Genomic DNA, 19,900 nt, shown 5'->3' on the forward strand with positions numbered 1-19,900 from the left:
GAGGGAGAGAGAGAGACTGATTTATTGTTCCACTTATTTCTGCATTCATTGGTTGATTCTGGTATGTACCCTGATCGAACCCATAACGTTGGTGTAGCGGGACGCTGCTCTAACCACTGATCCACCCAGCAGGGCTCTGAGCATACTTTAGACGGCATTCCCACAGGAGGCGGGGCCTGCACGTAGCCATCCTTAGAAGCTGAAGGTGGTGTTTTCTGGACCTTCCTTCCTATGGGGAGTGACTGTCCGTGTGCTGGGCGTGGGGACGCAGCAGGGAGCCCGCGTCGCCACCTGGGATGCCGTCCTGAAGTCGCCCTGGGGGACTGAGCACATGAGCTGGCACCGCCACGGCCAGCTAGCGGGAGAGGACACTGGTACTGACGGTTCTCTGCTCAGCGGGCGGCTGCGCTTTGGCCGTTGCCAAGAGGAAGACGCTGCCAACCGACCGCTGGTCTCTGTTCCCAGAATTTCTATGAACGGGAATTTGGGTCAGGACGTTCCAAGGATACAAAATCCCAACATCCCGCAGGTTATTTAGCACAGAAGTCTTCATTCTAAGGGTTTTTCTTTTTCCTTTTTAATTTTTTCAAAAATTGAGTTCAGAGGGAAAGGGAGAGGGGATAGAAAGATAGAAACATCAATGATGAGAGAGAATCACTGATCGGCTGCCTCCTGCACGCCCCACACTGGGGATCGAGCCCGCAACCCGGGCATGTGCCCTGACCAGGAATGGAACCGTGACCTCCTGGTTCATAGGTTGACATGCAACCACTGAGCCACGCCAGCTGGGCCCAAGGGTTTTTCTTAAAACATTTCTCCACTGCATTCCAAGTCCTCCTGGGTTGCAGAGTGTGTGCCCGGTAGATGAGGCACTTACTCAGCAACTAGTCACCTCATCGGAGATTCGTGGGCAGGAGCCCAGGAGCCCAGGCGCCCAGGCGGCGGGGCGTCCCACGGCCCCGAGAAGTCCCGAGGCCCCACACCCTTTACCGAGTTTAGAAAACCGATTTTTGTTTCTCATTTGGCAGCAACACCCAACCTGAACAGGTGTGGCTCTGCGGTAGGTCTGCCCTGGTCCCGTGAGGGCGTGTCCCCCCTCCCCTGGGGCCAGAAGACCCCCGCACACTGCTTCCTGTCACTGTGGTGCTGACGACAGATGCCACCGCTCAGCACAGTGTGCAGGTGCGTGTGAGGGTGCGGGTCAGAGACCATCCACACGCTCTGGGTCCTTCCCCAAGATTCCCAGCTCTCTGCCGCTCAGCACCCCACCCTGACCCCCACCTGGGATCAGCTCATCATGGACCCACTCCCAGCCGTCCGAGGACGCATCTGTGAGGGACAGGACCCCCCTCACAGGTGCGAGGCCCCGGCCCAGGGGAAGGAGCCACGGGCGGGAGTGAGGACATTCACTGTGCTGACTGACAGAGGAGAGCTACGCGCGCTCTAGGCAGACACTTCTTTTATTTAGAAAATAAATCCTCCGAGGGCTCTGGCTCTGACAGAGGTCGGGAAGAGCGTGGCGAGCAGCGCGCTCCCAGCACCTGGTGGGAGAAGGACCAGCATCGTCCGCGCCTGCAGAGCCGAGGCCGGCGGGTCGGGAGCAGGCGCGCCGAGCGCTCACTCCGGGCTGCCAGCAGGCCGCCCGGACGCAGAGCCAGGGACACCCCTCCCAGCGTCGTACACAGACATTCACTTCCGTTGTCGTTTAGAAATCAGCTCTTCCTCACCAAGATCTACAATAAAAATAAAATCATCTGCTCTGTACACTAGAGTAGAAAGTGTCACATGTCTTAAAAAGGATCTTCCGTACAACGGAAAAGGCGTAGTGTTCTTTCTGGGTGAAGGAGGACCCAGAGGTGCGGGCGGGTGCCGGCCCGGGAAGCGCTTGGCTGAGGCGAGAGCAGAGCCCCGTCCTGGTGCGTCCGGCTCTTCGGCTCCAGGCCCAGCTCTCTGCTCCCGGGGCCCCGGCGCCTAGGGCTGCTCCACGGCTGCCTGGTCCTTGGCGGCAGCCACCAGCTCTGCGAGGGCCGGGAAGCTTCTGACGTCCTCGGTGCGCAGGCCCAGCTTTTGTATCTGCAACGGCCACGAGAACAGGTGAGACACTCGACGTGAGGGACAGGAGAGCCTGTGGCAAATGGAGCCCCCCTCGCCCTGAGAACGGCAGCGTGCCTGTTCCTTTCAGAGCAAAGGACGCGCTTATTGCCAAACCCCACTTCTGGGCCAGCGTGTGAGTTTACCCCCACCCACCCAACCCGAGCCCAGCAGGAGGAGAGCCTCTGGCAGGCTGGCAGGCCAGCCCACCGGCAGGAAGGATCAATGAGCGGCTTTTCCAGTGGAGAGGTCTCCACAAAGGACAGGCCTGTCCACAGCCCTTTCTCAGAACCTGATGAACTGAAACTCGGGCACAGCGTCTCCTGTGAATCCCTTGGTAACAGAGAAGGCACAGCGCGTTCCCATGGGGCTCAGCAACAGGACACGCACACCCTCGCTCGGTGAGATCTGGGAGGGTCCGCGCCGTCTACTTGGGAATTGCTAGAGCTGAGGTCGCTCTGGGACTGGGACGGGGCTCCCTGTCCCCCGCCCCCCCCCCCCCCCCATCTCCTTTCTTCCTGCTACTGATTCAGTCCTCACGGCTTCATGACCACGTCCCTGCCTGCAGACGACTAAGTTTCTCTGGGGCGATACAGAAGCACGCCCGCACCGGGCAGGCTCTCTCTCATCCGCCCCAGGGCAGAGAACGCCAGCCCCAGTGGCGCCCTGATGTGGGAGGCTCCTTGTGAGCGGGGACCCCAGGCCCTGCGGACGGAAATGCCACGTCACGTCTTCTTCCCCCGCGAGGGCTCCTGAGACCGGCCCGAGGACCTCGCGCTGTAGTCACCCGCCGCCCTCTGATGCTGAGCAGGGAAAGGGCCCCTTTCTGAGCATCCAAGTTTGATGGCCCTCGAGGGGTCACCTCTGACTCCTAAGAAGGGCCTGCGCGGAGCCCGCTGCCCCCAAGGGAGACGTGCGTGGTCAGTCACCCACACGCCGCCCTCTAACACCTGCGCTACTGCCTACGGGAAGCTGCGCTCAGACGGTTCTCACGCATCACGGCAGGGGCGGGTGCTCTCTGGTTACTCTGAGCCAAACGCACTGATATTTCAGACCAGGGCCTGGCCCCGACGTCCCATCAGGCACTTTCCACGCAGTGATCAGGGGACACGCCCCGTGAGTGCTGCCCCGGGGGCTTCTGGGACACGAACACGCTGGCCACGCAGATGCCAAACGCACAAATGATCAACCCACTGGGTCTCACAACCTCGATTTCAGCACTGTTCTCTCTCTTCTTTCCCATCATTCCTAGGCGCAAATATTCCGACTTCAAGTCATTGGGGCCCCGGCCCTTCTCCCAGCGCGAGGGAGCGGCCTCCCGGGCCCCTCGACGGCGCCTCTGGGCTCGCGTGAGCCCCCAGCTGACCCTCAGGACTCGGTTACCTGGTCCCCCAAGTACTCCACGTCCAAGGCCAGCTGCAGCCGGATTTTGTCGTCGTCGCTCATGCCGCCGCCGCTGGACCCGCCGGGGTTGGCGGGGGAGGATTTCCGGGCCTGTTTGAGCCTTTTCAGGCTCTCCTCCATCTTCTTGACGGAGTGCAGGACGTCGGACACGGTTTCATAGAACCTAGAGCACGAGACACGTTACGGGTGTGACGGACACTGGCATGGAACCAAACGCACTCTGGCAATGTGGACCAAAAAAAGAAAAACAACAATTTTTAAGATAAAAATTCACTTCCAAAAAAAAAAAAAAACCCTTGGTAAATATTCAATGTTTTTAAGACTGAAAGAAAATGGCCTGCCTAGCACTGCACTCCCTCCGAACTTAAGAAATATGTACATGGATTTTATTCAAAATGTCAGTCCTGGCCACTCCGAGGAAGTCACGGGCCAAGCTGTCTGTCTTCCGCTGCGTGAGCATCTGCAGCGCATTCCCCCAAAGCAGCAGCAAGTTCACTTACCATCAATTCTGGGAAGTTCGTCTTTTAAGGAGTGAAAGCATGTCAAGATTTTAATGAAACTCCTTCACACAGTCTCCATGCACCGTCCAAATGATGAATGAGTTACATTTAAAGACTCTGTTTACAAGCTGATTACTTGGCATTTACACAGAAATCATATTAGAATTCATTGTGATGTTTGAGATGAGCCCACAAATCCACTTAACTCCTAAGTAACTGAAATAAATACAATACTATGGCCAAATTAGTAACTGAACAAAACTCAACAACAGAACGGAGTCACAGGCCCCGGCGCAATCAGCGTGGGCTCCTGGGCAGAGCAGACTGAATGAGAGATGAGCCGTCCACCAGTGGCTGAGACCTCCTCGCCCTGGCACGGGCTGTGGGCTGTGGACACCCCCTTTCCTCAGTCCAACAGTCTCCCCAATGTGAGCTCTCTGACCACGTGGCATGATTCATGCCATTTTGGATCGACAGAGCGAGGAGAAAGGACCTCCCAGAAAAACAGTGACGGGACGTACAGAATGACGCCTGCAGGAGATGGTGCTCAGGACAGTGAAGGCAGGCCCGGGGCGGGGGCGGGCCCTGGAGGTGTGTGACTGGGAGAGGCCAGGACAGACAGAGCCTTGGCAGGGGAGTGCAGCGAGCACAGCGCGGCCGCCCACTCAGATGGGCAGAGACCGGGCCGCCCTGCTTGGTCCAGCAACGCAGCCACTTGACGGTGTCCCCGCCTTGCCGCCTCTGATGGCTCAGCGGCCTCGAACGTGGCCCCCACGAGGGTCCTCACCTGTGCGTGCTCTCCGAGAGCGCGCCCTGCAGCCACTGCTGGATTAGCTCCGGCTGCAGCTTGTCCTGGTGCCCGCTGCGCAGCTGGTGGCACGGCCTCAGAGCGCTGTCCACATAGGAGGAGGCGGTCGTGGGCACCTCCTGGGCAGTGGCGGTCGGGGGGGAGATGCACAGAGAAAACGAGAGAGAGGACGTCGTTCAAACCTCAAGGTCAAAGGATCCTGGTCACGCACCCATTCTGAGATCCGCACACCCGCACGCTTCCTGGTGAGGGCGCGTCCCCAAACCCGAGCTCCTCCGAGGAGAGGGAGGAGAGGGAGGGCGCCTCCGCTTCCCCCAACCTCCGTCTCCTGCTCCTCTCCCGCCTGGCTCTCCTGCCACCTCCCCCGCCTCACAGTTCTCCGCAGGGAATGGCGCCGACCTTGTTGGTCCTTCGGTAGAGCCGGGGCACCTCCAGGGCGCTTTTCAGGTAACCGAAGCAGGACTCACTTAGGTCCTGGACGATCCTGGCACTGAGGGCGGGCACGCGGGCCGACAGGGACAGCCGCGAGTCCTCCAGGGCGGCTGTGACACACAGACTGAGCTCAGTCACTCTACCCAGGCCGGTGTGACTGTTACTTTAAATGCTGCCATGGTGTTTAGAGAGTGTACAACACATCAAATCAAATGGCCAGCATGGAACCCCATTGCCCACTGAGGGACGTTATAATCACACAACAGAGAAACAACTAGGGGTTTACATCTACAGAGAATGGTAGCTGAAATGCATCCAGCCTCTCAAATTTTATTCTAACTTATTTCTTATTCACAGATGTGCTAAGTCTGAAGGTTTGTTTTTACCTGAGATAGAAGAAAAATTCTTAAAGCCGATCATCTCCAGTTTGGGCCGGATGGTTTCCAAGAGTTCCGGGAGCTGAAATAAACGTGCAAGTTAGGATGCAGCTACTTTTTAAGGCCAAGCAAGAGGCAAGCCCCTTTGCATCTGTGCTCTCTAGGACGCGGTCATGAATGGTAAAACCCAACTCGAGACGCTCGGCGCCTCTCATCAGAAGCAAGCAAAATCCTCAGCGAGAACCTTCCCGGGGAAAGCTCCCACCACTGGAGGCAGCAGCTGCGTGGCTGTTCCCACGCCCCGAGAACTAACATCGTTCTCTCTTCCGGGGCTCCCCCGCCCCAAAAAGCTCACAAAAAGACCATGTTCGTGCTCAAAACACACAGTATCTGTTGGAGGGCCACAAAGTATTTAAACTGGAGGAAAGCACAATTATGCATCAGAGGACGTAAACTCAAATTGACCCACCAAGTTCTCTTAATAAAAGCAAAACCATGGGGCAGGTGCAGAAACAGAGAGAGAATTAATAGTTCAGGGCTTTCCAAGTAGAGCTGTAAAGTGAATGTGACTAAGAAATATTTGGGTGCTTGAATGGAAATCATTAAAATCCAGCCCACCGCCGATCGGGCTGCACAGGAAGTTGAGCGGATGAAAAAGAGCTGGAGCCCGCTTGCACTGAGCTGGGACGCCATCCCAGGAAAAGCCGGAGGCAGACCTGGCCGGGAGGGAGGAGGAAGAGAGGCTGCCAGGGAAGGCTGGATGAGGGGCGATGCAGGAGGTGTCTCTTGAGGGGCCTGGGCCCGCGGGTCTGCAACCCTGTGGCTGCTGTCAGTGTCGGCATGTGGCATCCTGGGACACGGGCTTACCTGCTCCTGCAGCCGGGCCAGGTCGGCGGCCGCGTGCACGAGCTGCGTGCTGGAGACGGAGGCCGCGGGCTTCGCCTCGGAAGGACCACTGCCCGGGTCCTCGCTGTTCCCCTGGGCAGCGGGAGCGTCTTTGCTACCAGTTCCCAGAGGTTTCCTAACGTCCTTGGCGCTCTCATTCGAGATGGGCCTGAGCAGGAGCTGGAACAGGATTTCAATGGTTACACACGTCTCCACCAGGAAGCGCCATGAGACTTACATACATGGGCCATCAAGTCATGGGAAATGCTATCGTCTACCATCAATGCACCTCTCACGGCAACATGGCCTTTTCGATCTCAGTGCACTTAGCAGCTCAGTGTATCTTTAAAGCCATGTGGCCTATAAAGCTCACCTCGCTGATGAACACGGAGTACCGCGCCAAAACCTGCAGCGTGAGTCTCCACAGCCGATGCGCCAGCGATGGCAGGAACATCTGCTCCGACCAGCACCGCTGCAGGCAGCTCCACGTCCTGTGAGAAGCCAGCAGGCAGTAGGAGCTTCCGGCTGCACAGAAAGCACACGCGAAGGCAGGCGCCTCCGTCAATCGGGGCTGCAATCTGGTGTCTTCGGTGTGTGATCCGGGGGTTATGGTCAGCGACCCCGCTCAGTGGTGCATTTTCTCATTTCACACGATTCCACCTCCCAGGGCTCGATGACTATTAACCGTATACAGCATTCAGAAATAGTTAAGAAGTGCTTTATACCAAATCAGCAAACCCGAGTCAAAGTGGCCGTCACTTGCAAGGGTTTAAACGTTGGTTTTGAATTTGTCCTGTTTCATTCGGCACCTTCTCTGCCCTACCTGGACACACCATTTGTATGTAGGACGTTCACCGCGCTTGAGCGTTTTTGGCAAAGACGAGTGAGAACTAACTTCCAGGCACGGAGTGCAGGACAGAAACAGTGCCGCTGCCAGACCACGTGGCTACAGACACAACCCGTGTTCTGTGAGCGACTGACTGTCTTAGTCAACAGGCTGTCATCCAACAGGAACCTCTTTACTTGCTCACAGGACTGGGGCTGCAAGGACCGCAGACACGGCTGGAAAGCCTGCATCCCACCAGCGCCACCTGCCCCATGCGCCAGGTCTGTGCCCCGCGCTCTGGGGGCCCAGCCCCAGGTGTGACTCCCCAGGGAGGGAAGGGCCATCCAGATCTGGGAAGAAGGCAGCGCAGAGCCGGTTTGCTATAAAAAGGGCTGATCCCTTGGCTCTGCCCCTCAGCATGTGATATTCAGGAACCCACATGTGAGGACTGCTCCCTACAGTCTTACAGCAGCCCCTTATTATCTCTACAAAGCAGGAAACCATGGAAACCACAATATCTGATTTCTTTTGTCTCTTAAAAAGGCCAGTCACAGAAAGTCTTTAAGGGCCAGCTTCCTGGATCCCAGGAAAGGGCGACAGGGCCCTCGGGATCAGGGTCTAGATGGTGGGCTCCGTGCTCCCGCAGGACATCTGTCACCTACCACCTAAGGCATTACCTGGAGCGTCTTCCAGGGCATCTGTCAGGGCTGCTTCTAAGGACCCCGCGATTTCTCTGAATCTGGGATAAAACAAGAGCGCAAGTGAGTTTCTGCTGCTCGTTCCCTGTCCATTCTCCCTTCTTCCCAGCACCCGGGACTTCCTCCACCTGGGGCCACGGAGGGCGGCTGAGTAACGGCCCCGAAGACATCCAGGCCCTAATCCCTGGAGCCTGTGGCCGTGACCTCATGCGGCTCAGGGGGCTTTGCAGATGGGATTAATGAGACCCTGAGGTGAGGACAGGATCCTGGATTATCGGGGTGCCATCACGGGCTCCTTAAAAGGAGGAGGCTGGGGAGAACCGGAAGACGTAGCAGACAGAGACACAAACGCCAAGTGTTACGCGCACACGACAGAGCACAAGAACGGCGGCGGGGTGGGGTACAGGCATCGCTGGATGCAGGCGCACACACCTGTGACTAAGAGTGCAATGGGGATACTTCTCCTGAGCGACATGCCAAACAGTCCCATCCCACTGGTTTTGAAACTTCCTTCAAATGACCCCAAGGTGAGTCAGATAACAGCGCAACTCTGACCCCAGCCATGTTTGCAGGATTCTATGTCATAATTCGGGGTAAACAATCCAACACCTGATAAAAATCAATAGGAGAGTCCTACGAAGTATTACTTGAGTTTATTTTTTAACGGAAAAACAAATGTATTGAGAACAAGTTCCATATCGGAAAAATATTTGTACACAACAGCCCAGGGCCGTGCCGGGACATGGTGACAGTGCAAGATCCCTAAGCACGGGGCGCGGGGCCTGGGAAATGATAGAAAAGGGGAGTTTGCCTGGCCTGAGTGGCCCAGTGGTTGAGCATCGACCTGTGAACCAGGAGGTCACGGTTCGATTCCCGGTCAGGGCACAGGCCCGGGTTGCGGCTCCATCCCCAGTGTGGGGCCTGCCGGAGGCAGCCGATCCATGATTCTCTCTCATTCTCCATATACAGCATCCTCTGAAATAAACTAACTCCAGGCATGGACGACACAAGAACCGGCCAAATGTCAACAGTACTTCCGGTGCAGCCTTAGCCTGTCAAGTGATGCTTCACCGTTTTCAACTCTGTTATGAAGCAAAGGGCTTCCTTCCCGGGCCGGATGCCGACCATCAAACCTCTCCTATGCCGTCCATGACCACCTCAGAGGGGCAAGTCCTTACTTTCCTCCCACAAGGTAAGCTGCATGATGATGTGACCAGACAAGTGAAGCGTAAAACACAGGACTGCACGCATGTGAAAGCGCGCTTGACTAACATTCCGAAAGCTTTGGTTTCATCATCAAAGGCGATTCCACACATTCCCATCGCGGTGAGCAATTATAATCCAGGTGCCTAATTCATAATCCATTTCCCTCTCTGCAACTGTTCCTCAGAGCTCACCATTAATGAAAGCATATAAAAATCTAAACAAAAAGCTTAGGATTCTTTAAAGAGCCTTTCAACCAAAATGCTCTAGTTACTGCCATTCCACAGCGGCATGACCATGGCCTCATTCAGGGGGACCTGCAAAGATGGCCGCCACCATCTGCTTTCCTAGTGGGACCCATGTTGCTGTCCTTATCATCCAGCTCCTCGGGCAGCTGACAGCCGCTCACTGACACAGGCGACAGCATCAAGAGTGGCACCGCTTTCCAGAACAGAGACGAGTGTTTACAAAGGATCCAAGAAAACCCCAGGACTCTCGTGACTGGGACACAGAACCCGCAGGAAAGAACACGATGCCCCTCCCCACGCCCGCTGAGGGGACATGTCCCAGATGAGCACAAATGACAGCTGGGGACAGGCCACTCGTGGAGGCAGGTGACGAGACAGGGACAGCGGCAGGCAAGAGCTACTATCGACTCCCGCTCCCTCTCCCCCAGGATGAAGGAGAGGATGTGGGGGAGAAAAGCTGGGCTTGGAGTCCAGCCTGCTCCGAGTCAGTGTTTTCAGCTCGCTGGTTACCAGAAACGCAACCGTATCTTTCATCATGCAAGCCATAATGTTGACATTCCTATTTCTTATACATTTCCCTGGAAATTTTGTTTCCCAAAGGATAGCATGATGAACACCAAGAAAAGGCTGTTAACGGGGCCAACATCCTCATCTGGTATTGGAATTCTCTCTTAGAAAGGTGGCGGCGGGAGGCGAATAAACCACTGACCGTATCTGAAAGTAAACAGGCAAGTTCCACTTGTTGTTGAAGCTGTGATAGGCGGGGTGCGCTCTCAGTCTCCTCACGCTGGCCTGGGACCCACACTGCCGCTCGAATGCTCTCACAAACCCCATGCTGATGGTGTATTTCTAAAATAAGAACAGGCAGGTGGCATGTGCACTGCAGGCAAACACCCGGATTGGGAGCATCTACTAAACCGGTGACCGAGATAAAGGAGGGCAGCACAGAACGACAGCTTCCAGAGCTACGGGGGCCCTGAGGGACCAATCTTCCAGCCCCACGTAAAGACCAGGCAAGGCCCCGTGGCCAGTCCATCTGGACACCCAGGTGCTGTAGAGCCGTGCTCTTGACGTGACAGCTCTCATACTCTAGGGCACCCCTCTCCCCCTACCCCCACCCCACTTCCCCCCGTCCACTGGAGCTGGACGAGACAGTAGATTAAGCAGTACAGCTTTCATCGTCTCTCCAGAAGAAGTGCCTTAAAACATGATACAATAAAATATAACATACTTTTTTTTTTTAGATTTTAAAAGTAAAAATAAATTTACTTTTGAAATCTAAACCATCAACTATTTTAAATGATAACATGATTGTAAGGAAACAGTACATTTTAGGGTCTCCTCATCTTTTAAACTATAAAGGACAATTATATACACTTTGAAGTCTAATCAATAGTAGTTTTTGTTTTCCTTCACAATTATACAGTAGAAGCATAAAAACTTAATTTTTTCATGGACAATTGAAAAGAAAAGGGCTTTTAATGGTAGTAGGATCTTTTTTTTTTTCTTACTTAGAAAATAATGTACATATATAGTCACAATTGCATCTAGATGGAATTTTACTTTATGTTCTAAAATTAAAATATTCCCACTCCCAAAAGTAGTGGGACTATTACACGAATAAAGCCATGTGTATGCTTTACGGTAAGTGCTCACGTAGCCACTCAAATTGTGGTTCTGACCCAACCACAGAGCCATGCCTGTGCAGGAGACAACATGATTGTCCTAAAGCCTCAGGTTAACGTCTTCAAGAGTCAGAACGAAGGAGGGGAAGGTACCTCGTGAAATGCATCGGGGTCCCCAGGGTTAAAGAGGGAGGGCAAGTTCTCCTCTAGTCCTCGTACTATTTCCGGCCAGACCGAATTCACCAGAAAGTCATATCCAGGAACAGTGTTGCCCTTCTCACTGTAAGGAAAGAGCAAAATTGCGGTCAAACACACCATCGTCAGTCAAATGGAGACTAGGTAAGCCTCGTTTCATTGCACTTCATTCTACTGCGCTCATGTTTTTTACCAATTGAAGGCAAGACCCTCCACCAGCAAAAAGATTAAGAGTCGCTGAAGGCTCAGATGGCGGTTAGCATTTTTTAGCAGTAAGTATTTTACAGTTAAGGCAGGTATGCTTATTTAGAAATAAGGCTGTTGCACAAACTACAGCATGGTGTGCGTAACTTTTAGATGCACCGGGAAACCAAAAAATCCACGTGACTTGCTTTATTGCGATATTCACTTCACTGCTGCGTTCTAGGGCAGAAGCCACCACACCGCTGAGGTGTCCTGGGCCCAGATGTACAAGTCAGCCCCTATCGGCGTGTACCAGGCAGCAAGTGCAGCCATTACACCGAGGTGCACTCTAGCACCCCCTTATCAGCATGCACCAGGCAGCAGGTGTAACCATTACACCCAGGTGCACTCTAGCACCCCCTTATCAGCGTGCATCAGGCAGCAGGTGCAGCCATTACACCCAGGTGCACTCTAGCACCCCCTTATCAGCGTGCACCAGGCAGCAGGTGTAACCATTACACCGAGGTGCACTCTAGCACCCCCTTATCAGCATGCACCAGGCAGCAGGTGTAACCATTACACCCAGGTGCACTCTAGCACCCCCTTATCAGCATGCACCAGGCAGCAGGTGTAACCATTACACCCAGGTGCACTCTAGCACCCCCTTATCAGCGTGCACCAGGCAGCAGGTGCAGCCATTACACCCAGGTGCACTCTAGCACCCCCTTATCAGCGTGCACCAGGCAGCAGGTGCAGCCATTACACCGAGGTGCGCTCTAGCACAGGAGACAAGTACCTGGAGATGGCCCCGCCTGTGACTTCCCGAAGAAGGCGGCAATGGTGAGGGACAAACTCCAGGAGCTTGTTGTACATGAGCTGAAGGCCATTTGGATGAGACTCAACCACCTGCTCTATAATCACCTGTTACAAGAAAGAGCGTTTTTAAAAAGCATCTAAGAGCCGTATGAACTATATAGTACAAAGAAAAGAATTGAGAAAACCCACCCTCCTCCCCAGCTGACATGTTTCTAAATGGCAGGTAAATAGTCGCTGCACTCAAAACCGGTTCCTGGGATGAGCGGGCGCAGTTCCCTCGGCAATTTGCCTATAAAAGTCCTCCATCTTTGAATGTTCCCTCCCTCCCATCTCTCTGTCCTGGCCAACCCTCCCTATCTTTGAAGACTTTGAGCCAAATCTCACTTTCCACTCTCAGAGTTCCCTACATGCTCCACCAGGCACACACACTGCTGGACTGCTCTATACAACCCGAGACCAGTTCAAAACTGCTGTCTAGTAACTTTATGACGTATACTTTACATACCACAAAAATTGACCTAAAAATGCTGATGCATACTTTCTTCCTAGGCCAGCCCCCCACCCCCACTACATTAAGATGATCTCTGGGCTGGGGCATCCCTAGGAAATACAAGAGAGCAAGCCGATTCCCGCACGCTGACTGCACCAGCAGGGACCAGCCTTTCTTCACACCGGACACTGCAGTAGACACGCGCCTCTGCAGAGAGCTCTCCGATCGAGCCTCGCCCCCCGTGAAGTACTGAAGCCGGAGTAAACGCTCTGTGAATGGTGGTGGAATCAAGACCTCGAGAGGCACAGACCTGGTCCATGTATGGCTTCACCAGAACTTGACCGACGAGTGCCTCCGCGTCGCGGGTCTTGTCGATGGTGGCGTACGTCCGTAGGCAGTGGCGGACGATGTCCACGTCCGACGTCTGCAGCCCCTCCAGCAGCAGGCCCTCCAGCGACTGCTGCAGCGTGGCCGTGATGCCCGCGATCCGCTGCAAGGAGACAGGGAAGTGAGCAAGGCTCCGGCCGGAACAAGTCCTGGAAGTTCAAACACACACGTGACCTCTTTATTCTACTAGAAGATCATGTCTGTAAGATGAACACGTTAACCTTTCCTGAAGGTTAACAGTGACTCTCTCCTCCTCCCCACAGTAAACCTTTGCATCATCAAAGGCGAGGTTGGAGAAAATTACAGAACAAGAAAAAAAGGTATTTTCCCCTTAAGCTACAGAGTAAATCTGACAAACACATGAATTTAAAGTGTAGTCAAGGGCTCTGGATACATGAACTCTGACTGAATCATATAAAGTGTCAAGTTACATGAAATTCACAATTCACTTCACTCTTGCAATTCAGAGAATATGCCTGTGTCTTTAAACAAAACCTATAATGCATGACACGTAGGAAGCAGGGGTCTAAAAAACAAAAAAATGACAGAAAAAATTCACAGCTAGCTTCACAACCCTGTGGATCAACAACTACCAAGGGCATTGCCAGGTTAAACCAAGATTATTCGGCAAAGTCCTAGATACCGTCTGAGAACTGAAAACAACACTTACTGGTCTGACTTTGTCCAAAAGAGGCATGCCTTTGCTTTGAACAGCATGAAACTGTAACTGGTTAAATTCTGTAGCGATTCTCTCCAAAATCTGTCCGGTCAGAAGTGGGCTGGTAGAGACAAGGACAGAAACGTGATTCCTGACGTTTGTTCATTTCCGAGAGAACACACCACTAGGTTAGCAGTGGGGTCCTGGAGCACCGCTGTGCTAGAACTTTCCCCCGAGTGTTCCACACCCTCCTGGACCAGGGTGGAAGCTAACGCATCCTCTGTGCCGTCATTTTCACCACGAGCCACAGGTACAGCACGTAGTAGGTACAGTGGGGAAGTTACATGAGCCGTTGCTGCGTGGCCAGGGCCTCAGGGCCAGACAGGAGCCGGAGCCGGAGCAGATCAGCGTGTATCTTCCCCGGAGTCTAGTAAGTCCCTTTTTTTTTTTTCTAACACATATTATAAAGCATCGCTCCCTCTCAAAAGGAAGTTAAATAGCAAGAGGAGAAAAGCAAACGGCAGGGAAGCACCTGCTGGCTTTTCCAAGGTGGCCTACGCCTGATGCCGACCAATCAGAGGGGGAAACATGCAGTGAGAGCACAGTCCCCGGCCTGCATCCGTGGCATCCAAACTAGGCTAGCCTAACCGGGAAGTATTAGCATATGTGCGACTCAGTAAGAAATGTTTACCTGTGTCCTTCCAGTGCAGAGGTTTCTTTAGAACTCGGAGAATTTAAGATCTTCTCAATTTTCTCAACCGATCGAATAACTTGTATAAGCCTCAACACACACATCTATTAAAATTAAGCAAAAACACGTTATGATGTTTAATCTTAATGATCTTACTTCCTCATGCTAAATGCAGGAAAATACAAAGCCAACAGTCAACTTAGACTCTTGAGAGCACCCTAAGCATCCTACATTTTGAATGTCTATATAACACTGAACTTGTAAGAATGCGAATCCTAATTCCAGCTTTCTTTCTACAAACATATCTCAACATTCTATTGCAAGGTCATTGTAAGAAAGAAACTGGACTTCTTTGCTTTCTCATGCTCTGTATGTACTCTTATTCCTTCCTTCTTTTTCCCATCTTAAATGAACCTCTCTACTGGTACTACATGTATTGTGCCTTCCCTCAAGGTGCTGTCTGTCACAAGTCCAGGCTGTAACATGTTGTATGACACTGTACTGTACCTTTTTCCCCCTAATGTCCTCTTGTTTAGACATCCGTTCATCTACCGCCCGAATTCCTTCACTCACAGATGACCTGAGGCTCTTTAAAACAAAAAGGAAATGTACTGTTGAAATTGTTTCATAACATTACTTTTACACATTTAATTCAATTCCACAGAACTGAACTAAATTTACATAATTAATTCAATTCCAGTATCTACAGGCCCTTATTATATAGACATTGGCAAAATACAAAGTTTCAGACACAAATGCTATTGATTTGGGGGCAAAATGACATATAAAGCTAGGGTCACACAGGATTAATGGCCGAAAGAATAATCTACAATGACTGTCACAGATGGTCAGGGTAGGGAAAAGATAGTCTGAATCTGAGTACAGGACAGTTTAGCGGGGGGATGGGACTTGAGTTCCACACCTGTGCAGGCTGACCTGTGTGGAGGGGAGATTAGAAGACAGAGGTAGAAAGATACAACCGAGCACCACATACTTGGGGCGGGAGGCGTACACCGGGCGCTGCAGGCTTCGTTGTAAAGAGAAGTAGGAATAAAAAGGAAGGGGTTGACTTAGAAGGACTTCATTCAGATAAGGTCTTACTAGCAGACTAGGTTCTATACGTTTTGGAGAACTAAAGAATATTCAAGTGCTCATATACCACGATATAAAGTTTGTTTTGGGAATATTAGGAAAAAGAAGGAACAGGAGGGCCAGGAAAAGGGAGAGGTCATAGGATCAAGCCACGTATGCGGATCATTAGAAATTAGGTCCAAAACGAAGGTAAGGCAAACAATGAGAATAAACAGGACAGCCCGGCCGGTGTGGCCCAGGGGTTGCTAGTCATGGACCCCTGAACAACCGATTCCTGCAGGAGGACACAGCCTCGCATACTTGATGGTGGACTGTGCAATAGAATTCGGGGACTTACCAGAACTTCTTCTCGTAATTGTCCCAAAGGCACGGAAAGCTGGTTGAGGACTTTGTCCATGCCAACCTAAAAGCAAAATCATGTTGGCACACACATCAGAGGCAGGAGTAAGAGTGAAGTATCTGTTTAATGATCAAAGCAGTACTAGACATAGTTACTCTCTCTGTATAACCATATACTGCTAAGCAACTAGCTAAATAGCCAATGCTATTTTGCCATAAATATTGCTCATAGATTTAAAAAAACAATCTGTTGATATACATTAATGAGATTAGTAATCTCTTTAAGTTTCTCAGGGGGGAAAAAGCAACGAAAAGATTTCTAAAATACTCAGCATTTTAAGAAGAAACCTGAGCTGACAGTGTGGGTGAGGGTGTAAGTACACCAGCTGCAGGAAGTGTGGGTCTGGGTTACCAAGTTTGTGGAGAGGTTGACGAAGTCTGCGTAGTCCTTGTTGATGAGCTCCACCATGGCGGTCTTCAGCAGCTTGTAGTAGAGTTCCAGGTCGTCCCTCAGCTCCTCCAGCTGCACTCGCTTCCGACAGTCAGAAACAAAGTGATCGACGTCGAAGTCTTCCTGAAAATACAACCGGAGCAGCTCTGAGTCACACCCCGAACACTTCCAAGGCCGTGCCTGCAGACCCTTTATTACCAGTAAAACGGTCTCAGCTGGCCCTTCCGTTCTGTACGTCTATGTCCTACTAGAGGCCCAATGCACAAAATTTGTGCACTGATAGGGTCCCTAGCGGTAGCCTGTACTCCCTCCCTTCCCCAGGCGGCCTGCTATCGCGGCTGCTGCAGGCCAGGGCCTCTCTCCCTTCCCCTGGCCACCCGCCCCCTGGTCAAACTCCCAGTGGAGGGGACAATTTGCATATTAGGCTTTTATTATATAGGAGGACAATCGCCTGCACCCCCACACCCAGTTCCCCTCATCCAGAGGGCGGGGCAACGTGAGAAAGAGAGACTGGTGTGTTTTGCTGCACTGCAGCAACTCCAGTACGAACATCCCACTCTGCCCTCGCCGGTTGGGCTCAGTGGATAGAGCATCCACCACGCCGCCACGGACTGAAGGGTCGGGTTCCATTCAGGTCAAGGGCATGGACCTCCGTTGCAGGCTCCATCCCCAGTAGGGGGCGTGCAGGAGGCAGCTGATCTGATGGATGTTTATAACTCTCTATCCCTCTCCCTTCCCCTCTATAAAGATCAATAAAATATATTTTTTTAAAAAAAGAAAGAATACCCCACTCTTTTTAAAATGTCTCATTCCAGCCCGGCCGGCCTGGCTCGGTGGCTGAGCGCGACCTAGGAACCAGGAGGTCACGGGGGTCAGCCCATCCGTGATTCTCTCCAATCATTCATGCTTCTAGCTCTCTCTCTCCCTCTCCCTTCCTCTCTGAAGTCCATCAAGATATATTTTTATAATGCACTTTTTTTTTTAAAGTCTCATTCCAGAAGCTTTCAGACTAGGAGCCTTTTATTTCTGACCCAATCCTGGGAGGCACGTGAGCTCAGCGATTTGTTCAGGACGGAATTCCTGATCTTCGGGGGCAGGACGCTGGTCCCCCCTCCCCGGCCATCGGACTGCGCTGCCCGGGACCAGGGACCAGGGACCGGGGACGGACAGGGACTGGACGCGGCGCTCACAACTTCCAGGCCTTTCCACCCAAAACGCCCCATTTCACAGAAGGGCCTTCTCCCGGCGGCACCTGCCAGGCCTGCGGCCGAGAGACTCACGCCCTGCGAAGGGCAGCGAGGCCCCCGGCGCGGGGACGCGGGCCGGAGCCCGAGGGGAGGCCCCGGGCGGAGGGCAGAGGGAGGGCGGCCCCCCGCGGCCCGGCCCCGGGGTGAAACGCCCCGGTACCTTCATGAACTCGTCCTTGTCGAAGCAGAGCGTGTCCGGCCCCGTGGGCAGGTTCATCCGGCTTCTCTCCATCCCGCCGGCCGCCGCCTCTCAGCGCCCAGATCGGAGCGAGGCCCAGGAGCAGGAGGCGGCGCCCACGGACGGACGCGGCGGCCGCAGCCACGATCAATTTCCACGGCCGGGGAGGCACCGCTTCCGCCAACATGGCAGCGCCCGCGCCGCAGCCAATCAGCGAGGGCCCCCGCGGGCCCCGCCCCCGCCGGCGCCGCCAAGAGGGACGGCGCGCACCGCTGGGGTCGCGCCGGCGGGCGGTGCTGCCCCCTGGCCGCGGAGGGCGGCACTGCAGCCCCGCGCGCTCCTCGGCTGGGCCCTAGAGGGGACCGCTCCAGACCCCAAGGTCTCCTCCCGAGATTGCCTCTCAGGCTGGTCTTCCAGGGTTGGGCACATCACCGGCTCCTTCCTCCTGTCGGTCCCTGTGCAATGAGGCCTCCGTGGGACTCGGGGCCCCCGCGCTTAGCGTTCGCACCCTCAGTTCCAGGGAGCTGTAGGGAAGAACAGGTGGTCAGCTGGGCAGCCCCCTGCTCCACTTTGTGCTCAGTTCTAGCATGGGCAGATTCTCAAAGGAGTGCCTTCCCTACTTGCTTAGTCCAAATACAGCAGACGAATACGTGTGCATGCATATTTGTGGTTTATAAATAAATATAAATATATATATATTATTAATTTCAGAGGAAGGGAGAGGGAGAGAGAGAGAGAGAGAGAGAGAAACATCAATGATGAGAGAGAATCATGGATCGGCTGCCTCCTGCACGCCCCACACTGGGCATCCAGCCCGAAAGCAACCCGGGCTTGTGCCCTGACGGGGAATCGAACCTTGACCTCCTGGTTCATAGGTTGACGCTCAACCTCTGAGCCACCCCGGCCGGGCTTCAAGTTCCGTTTTTGGAAAGCTTTCGTGTTTTGGGCTTATTGTAGTGGGCACTTTCATTGCGTGATGAGATCATTTCGGTGGGTAGGTGTGCTAGGGGGAAGGGCATGTCATAAGAATAGAGCCATTGGATAGAGCGTTGGCCTGCAGACTGAGAGGTCCCAGGTTCGATTCCGGTCAAGGGCATGTACCTTGGTTGCGGGCACGTCCCCAGTAGGGGGTGTGCAAGAGGCAGCTGATCGATGTTTCTCTCTCATCGATGTTTCTAACTCTCTATCCCTCTCTCTTCCTCTCTGTAAAAAATCAATAAAATATATTAAAAAAAAAAAAAAGAATAGAGCCACGGTTGTCTGATGATTAGTCACTTGCCTAATGAGATAGATGAGACGTTTTCTTACAGACCCTGGAAACCGGGCCGTGACGTCCAGACACCGTGGAGCCCAGGTGGGCCCAGGACTCAAAGAAAAGAAAGCCATTTGGAGAAGAGACCCGTGACAGGTTTTTGATGTGGTTGCTGCACCTGAACCCTGACCCTGACCCCTTCCGGAGTTTGCCTGGGGAACGCTGACCACTCTGAGGTCCCAGGAACGGGCTGAGCCGTGCGTAACCTCATAGAAGATTAACCACCTTGTTATCAGACTTTGAGCTCCCGAAGGCCGGACGGCAGACTCTCCCCTCCCCTGTCCATGTTCGATGTGTGGCTCTCGGCTGCACGTGGCTACCTCCTCCCTCGTGTGTCTATAACCAGCCAACTGGCAAGGCGGGGGGGTGGGGGGAGGGGGGGAGGAGCCCACTGCTCTCCCACGCTGCCCGCAGGATTGGAATAAACACTCCTCTGGGACTCAACCCTGTCTCTGCTTCGTGGGCCCGATTGTGACAGGCAGCCCGGACCCCTGGGTCATCCGGTTACAGGTGGGCACTTATATTCGTTCTGTCCACACCACAGAGCAGGTCTGTTTCCCTCGGCACCTGTAGCCACACAGGAACCTGGGTGCTGCGAGGGCTTAAGACCGAAGGGGAGGCCCTAGCAGGTGTGTGGCTCAGTGGATAGAGCGTTGGCCTTCGGACTGGAGGGTTCAGGGTTCGATCCCGGTCAAGGGCACGTACCTTGGTTGCAGGCTCCTCCCCGGCCCTGGTCCTGGTCACGTTCATCTGGCTTCTATGTA

The 19,900-nt window shown here is 53.6% G+C and overlaps 1 protein-coding gene across 1 annotated transcript; it reads right to left on the reverse strand.

The window, feature by feature from the left end:
- Positions 1-1,442: 1,442 nt before the first annotated feature.
- On the reverse strand, positions 1,443-17,994 carry COG2 (component of oligomeric golgi complex 2). Its single transcript, XM_079763493.1, has 18 exons — positions 17,807-17,994; positions 16,361-16,522; positions 15,947-16,012; positions 15,025-15,105; positions 14,518-14,621; positions 13,839-13,947; positions 13,092-13,271; positions 12,272-12,396; positions 11,251-11,377; positions 10,182-10,321; positions 8,001-8,062; positions 6,871-7,022; positions 6,480-6,677; positions 5,622-5,694; positions 5,203-5,345; positions 4,783-4,922; positions 3,475-3,658; positions 1,443-2,073 (listed from the first exon to the last, which is right to left on the reverse strand). Exons 1-18 carry the CDS (start codon positions 17,876-17,878, stop codon positions 1,972-1,974), a joined length of 2,220 nt encoding a protein of 739 aa, XP_079619619.1. The 5' UTR covers positions 17,879-17,994; the 3' UTR covers positions 1,443-1,971.
- Positions 17,995-19,900: the final 1,906 nt, after the last annotated feature.

Source organism: Cnephaeus nilssonii, assembly GCF_951640355.1.
Source record: "Cnephaeus nilssonii genome assembly, chromosome: 23".
Lineage (NCBI taxonomy): Eukaryota > Metazoa > Chordata > Mammalia > Chiroptera > Vespertilionidae > Cnephaeus > Cnephaeus nilssonii.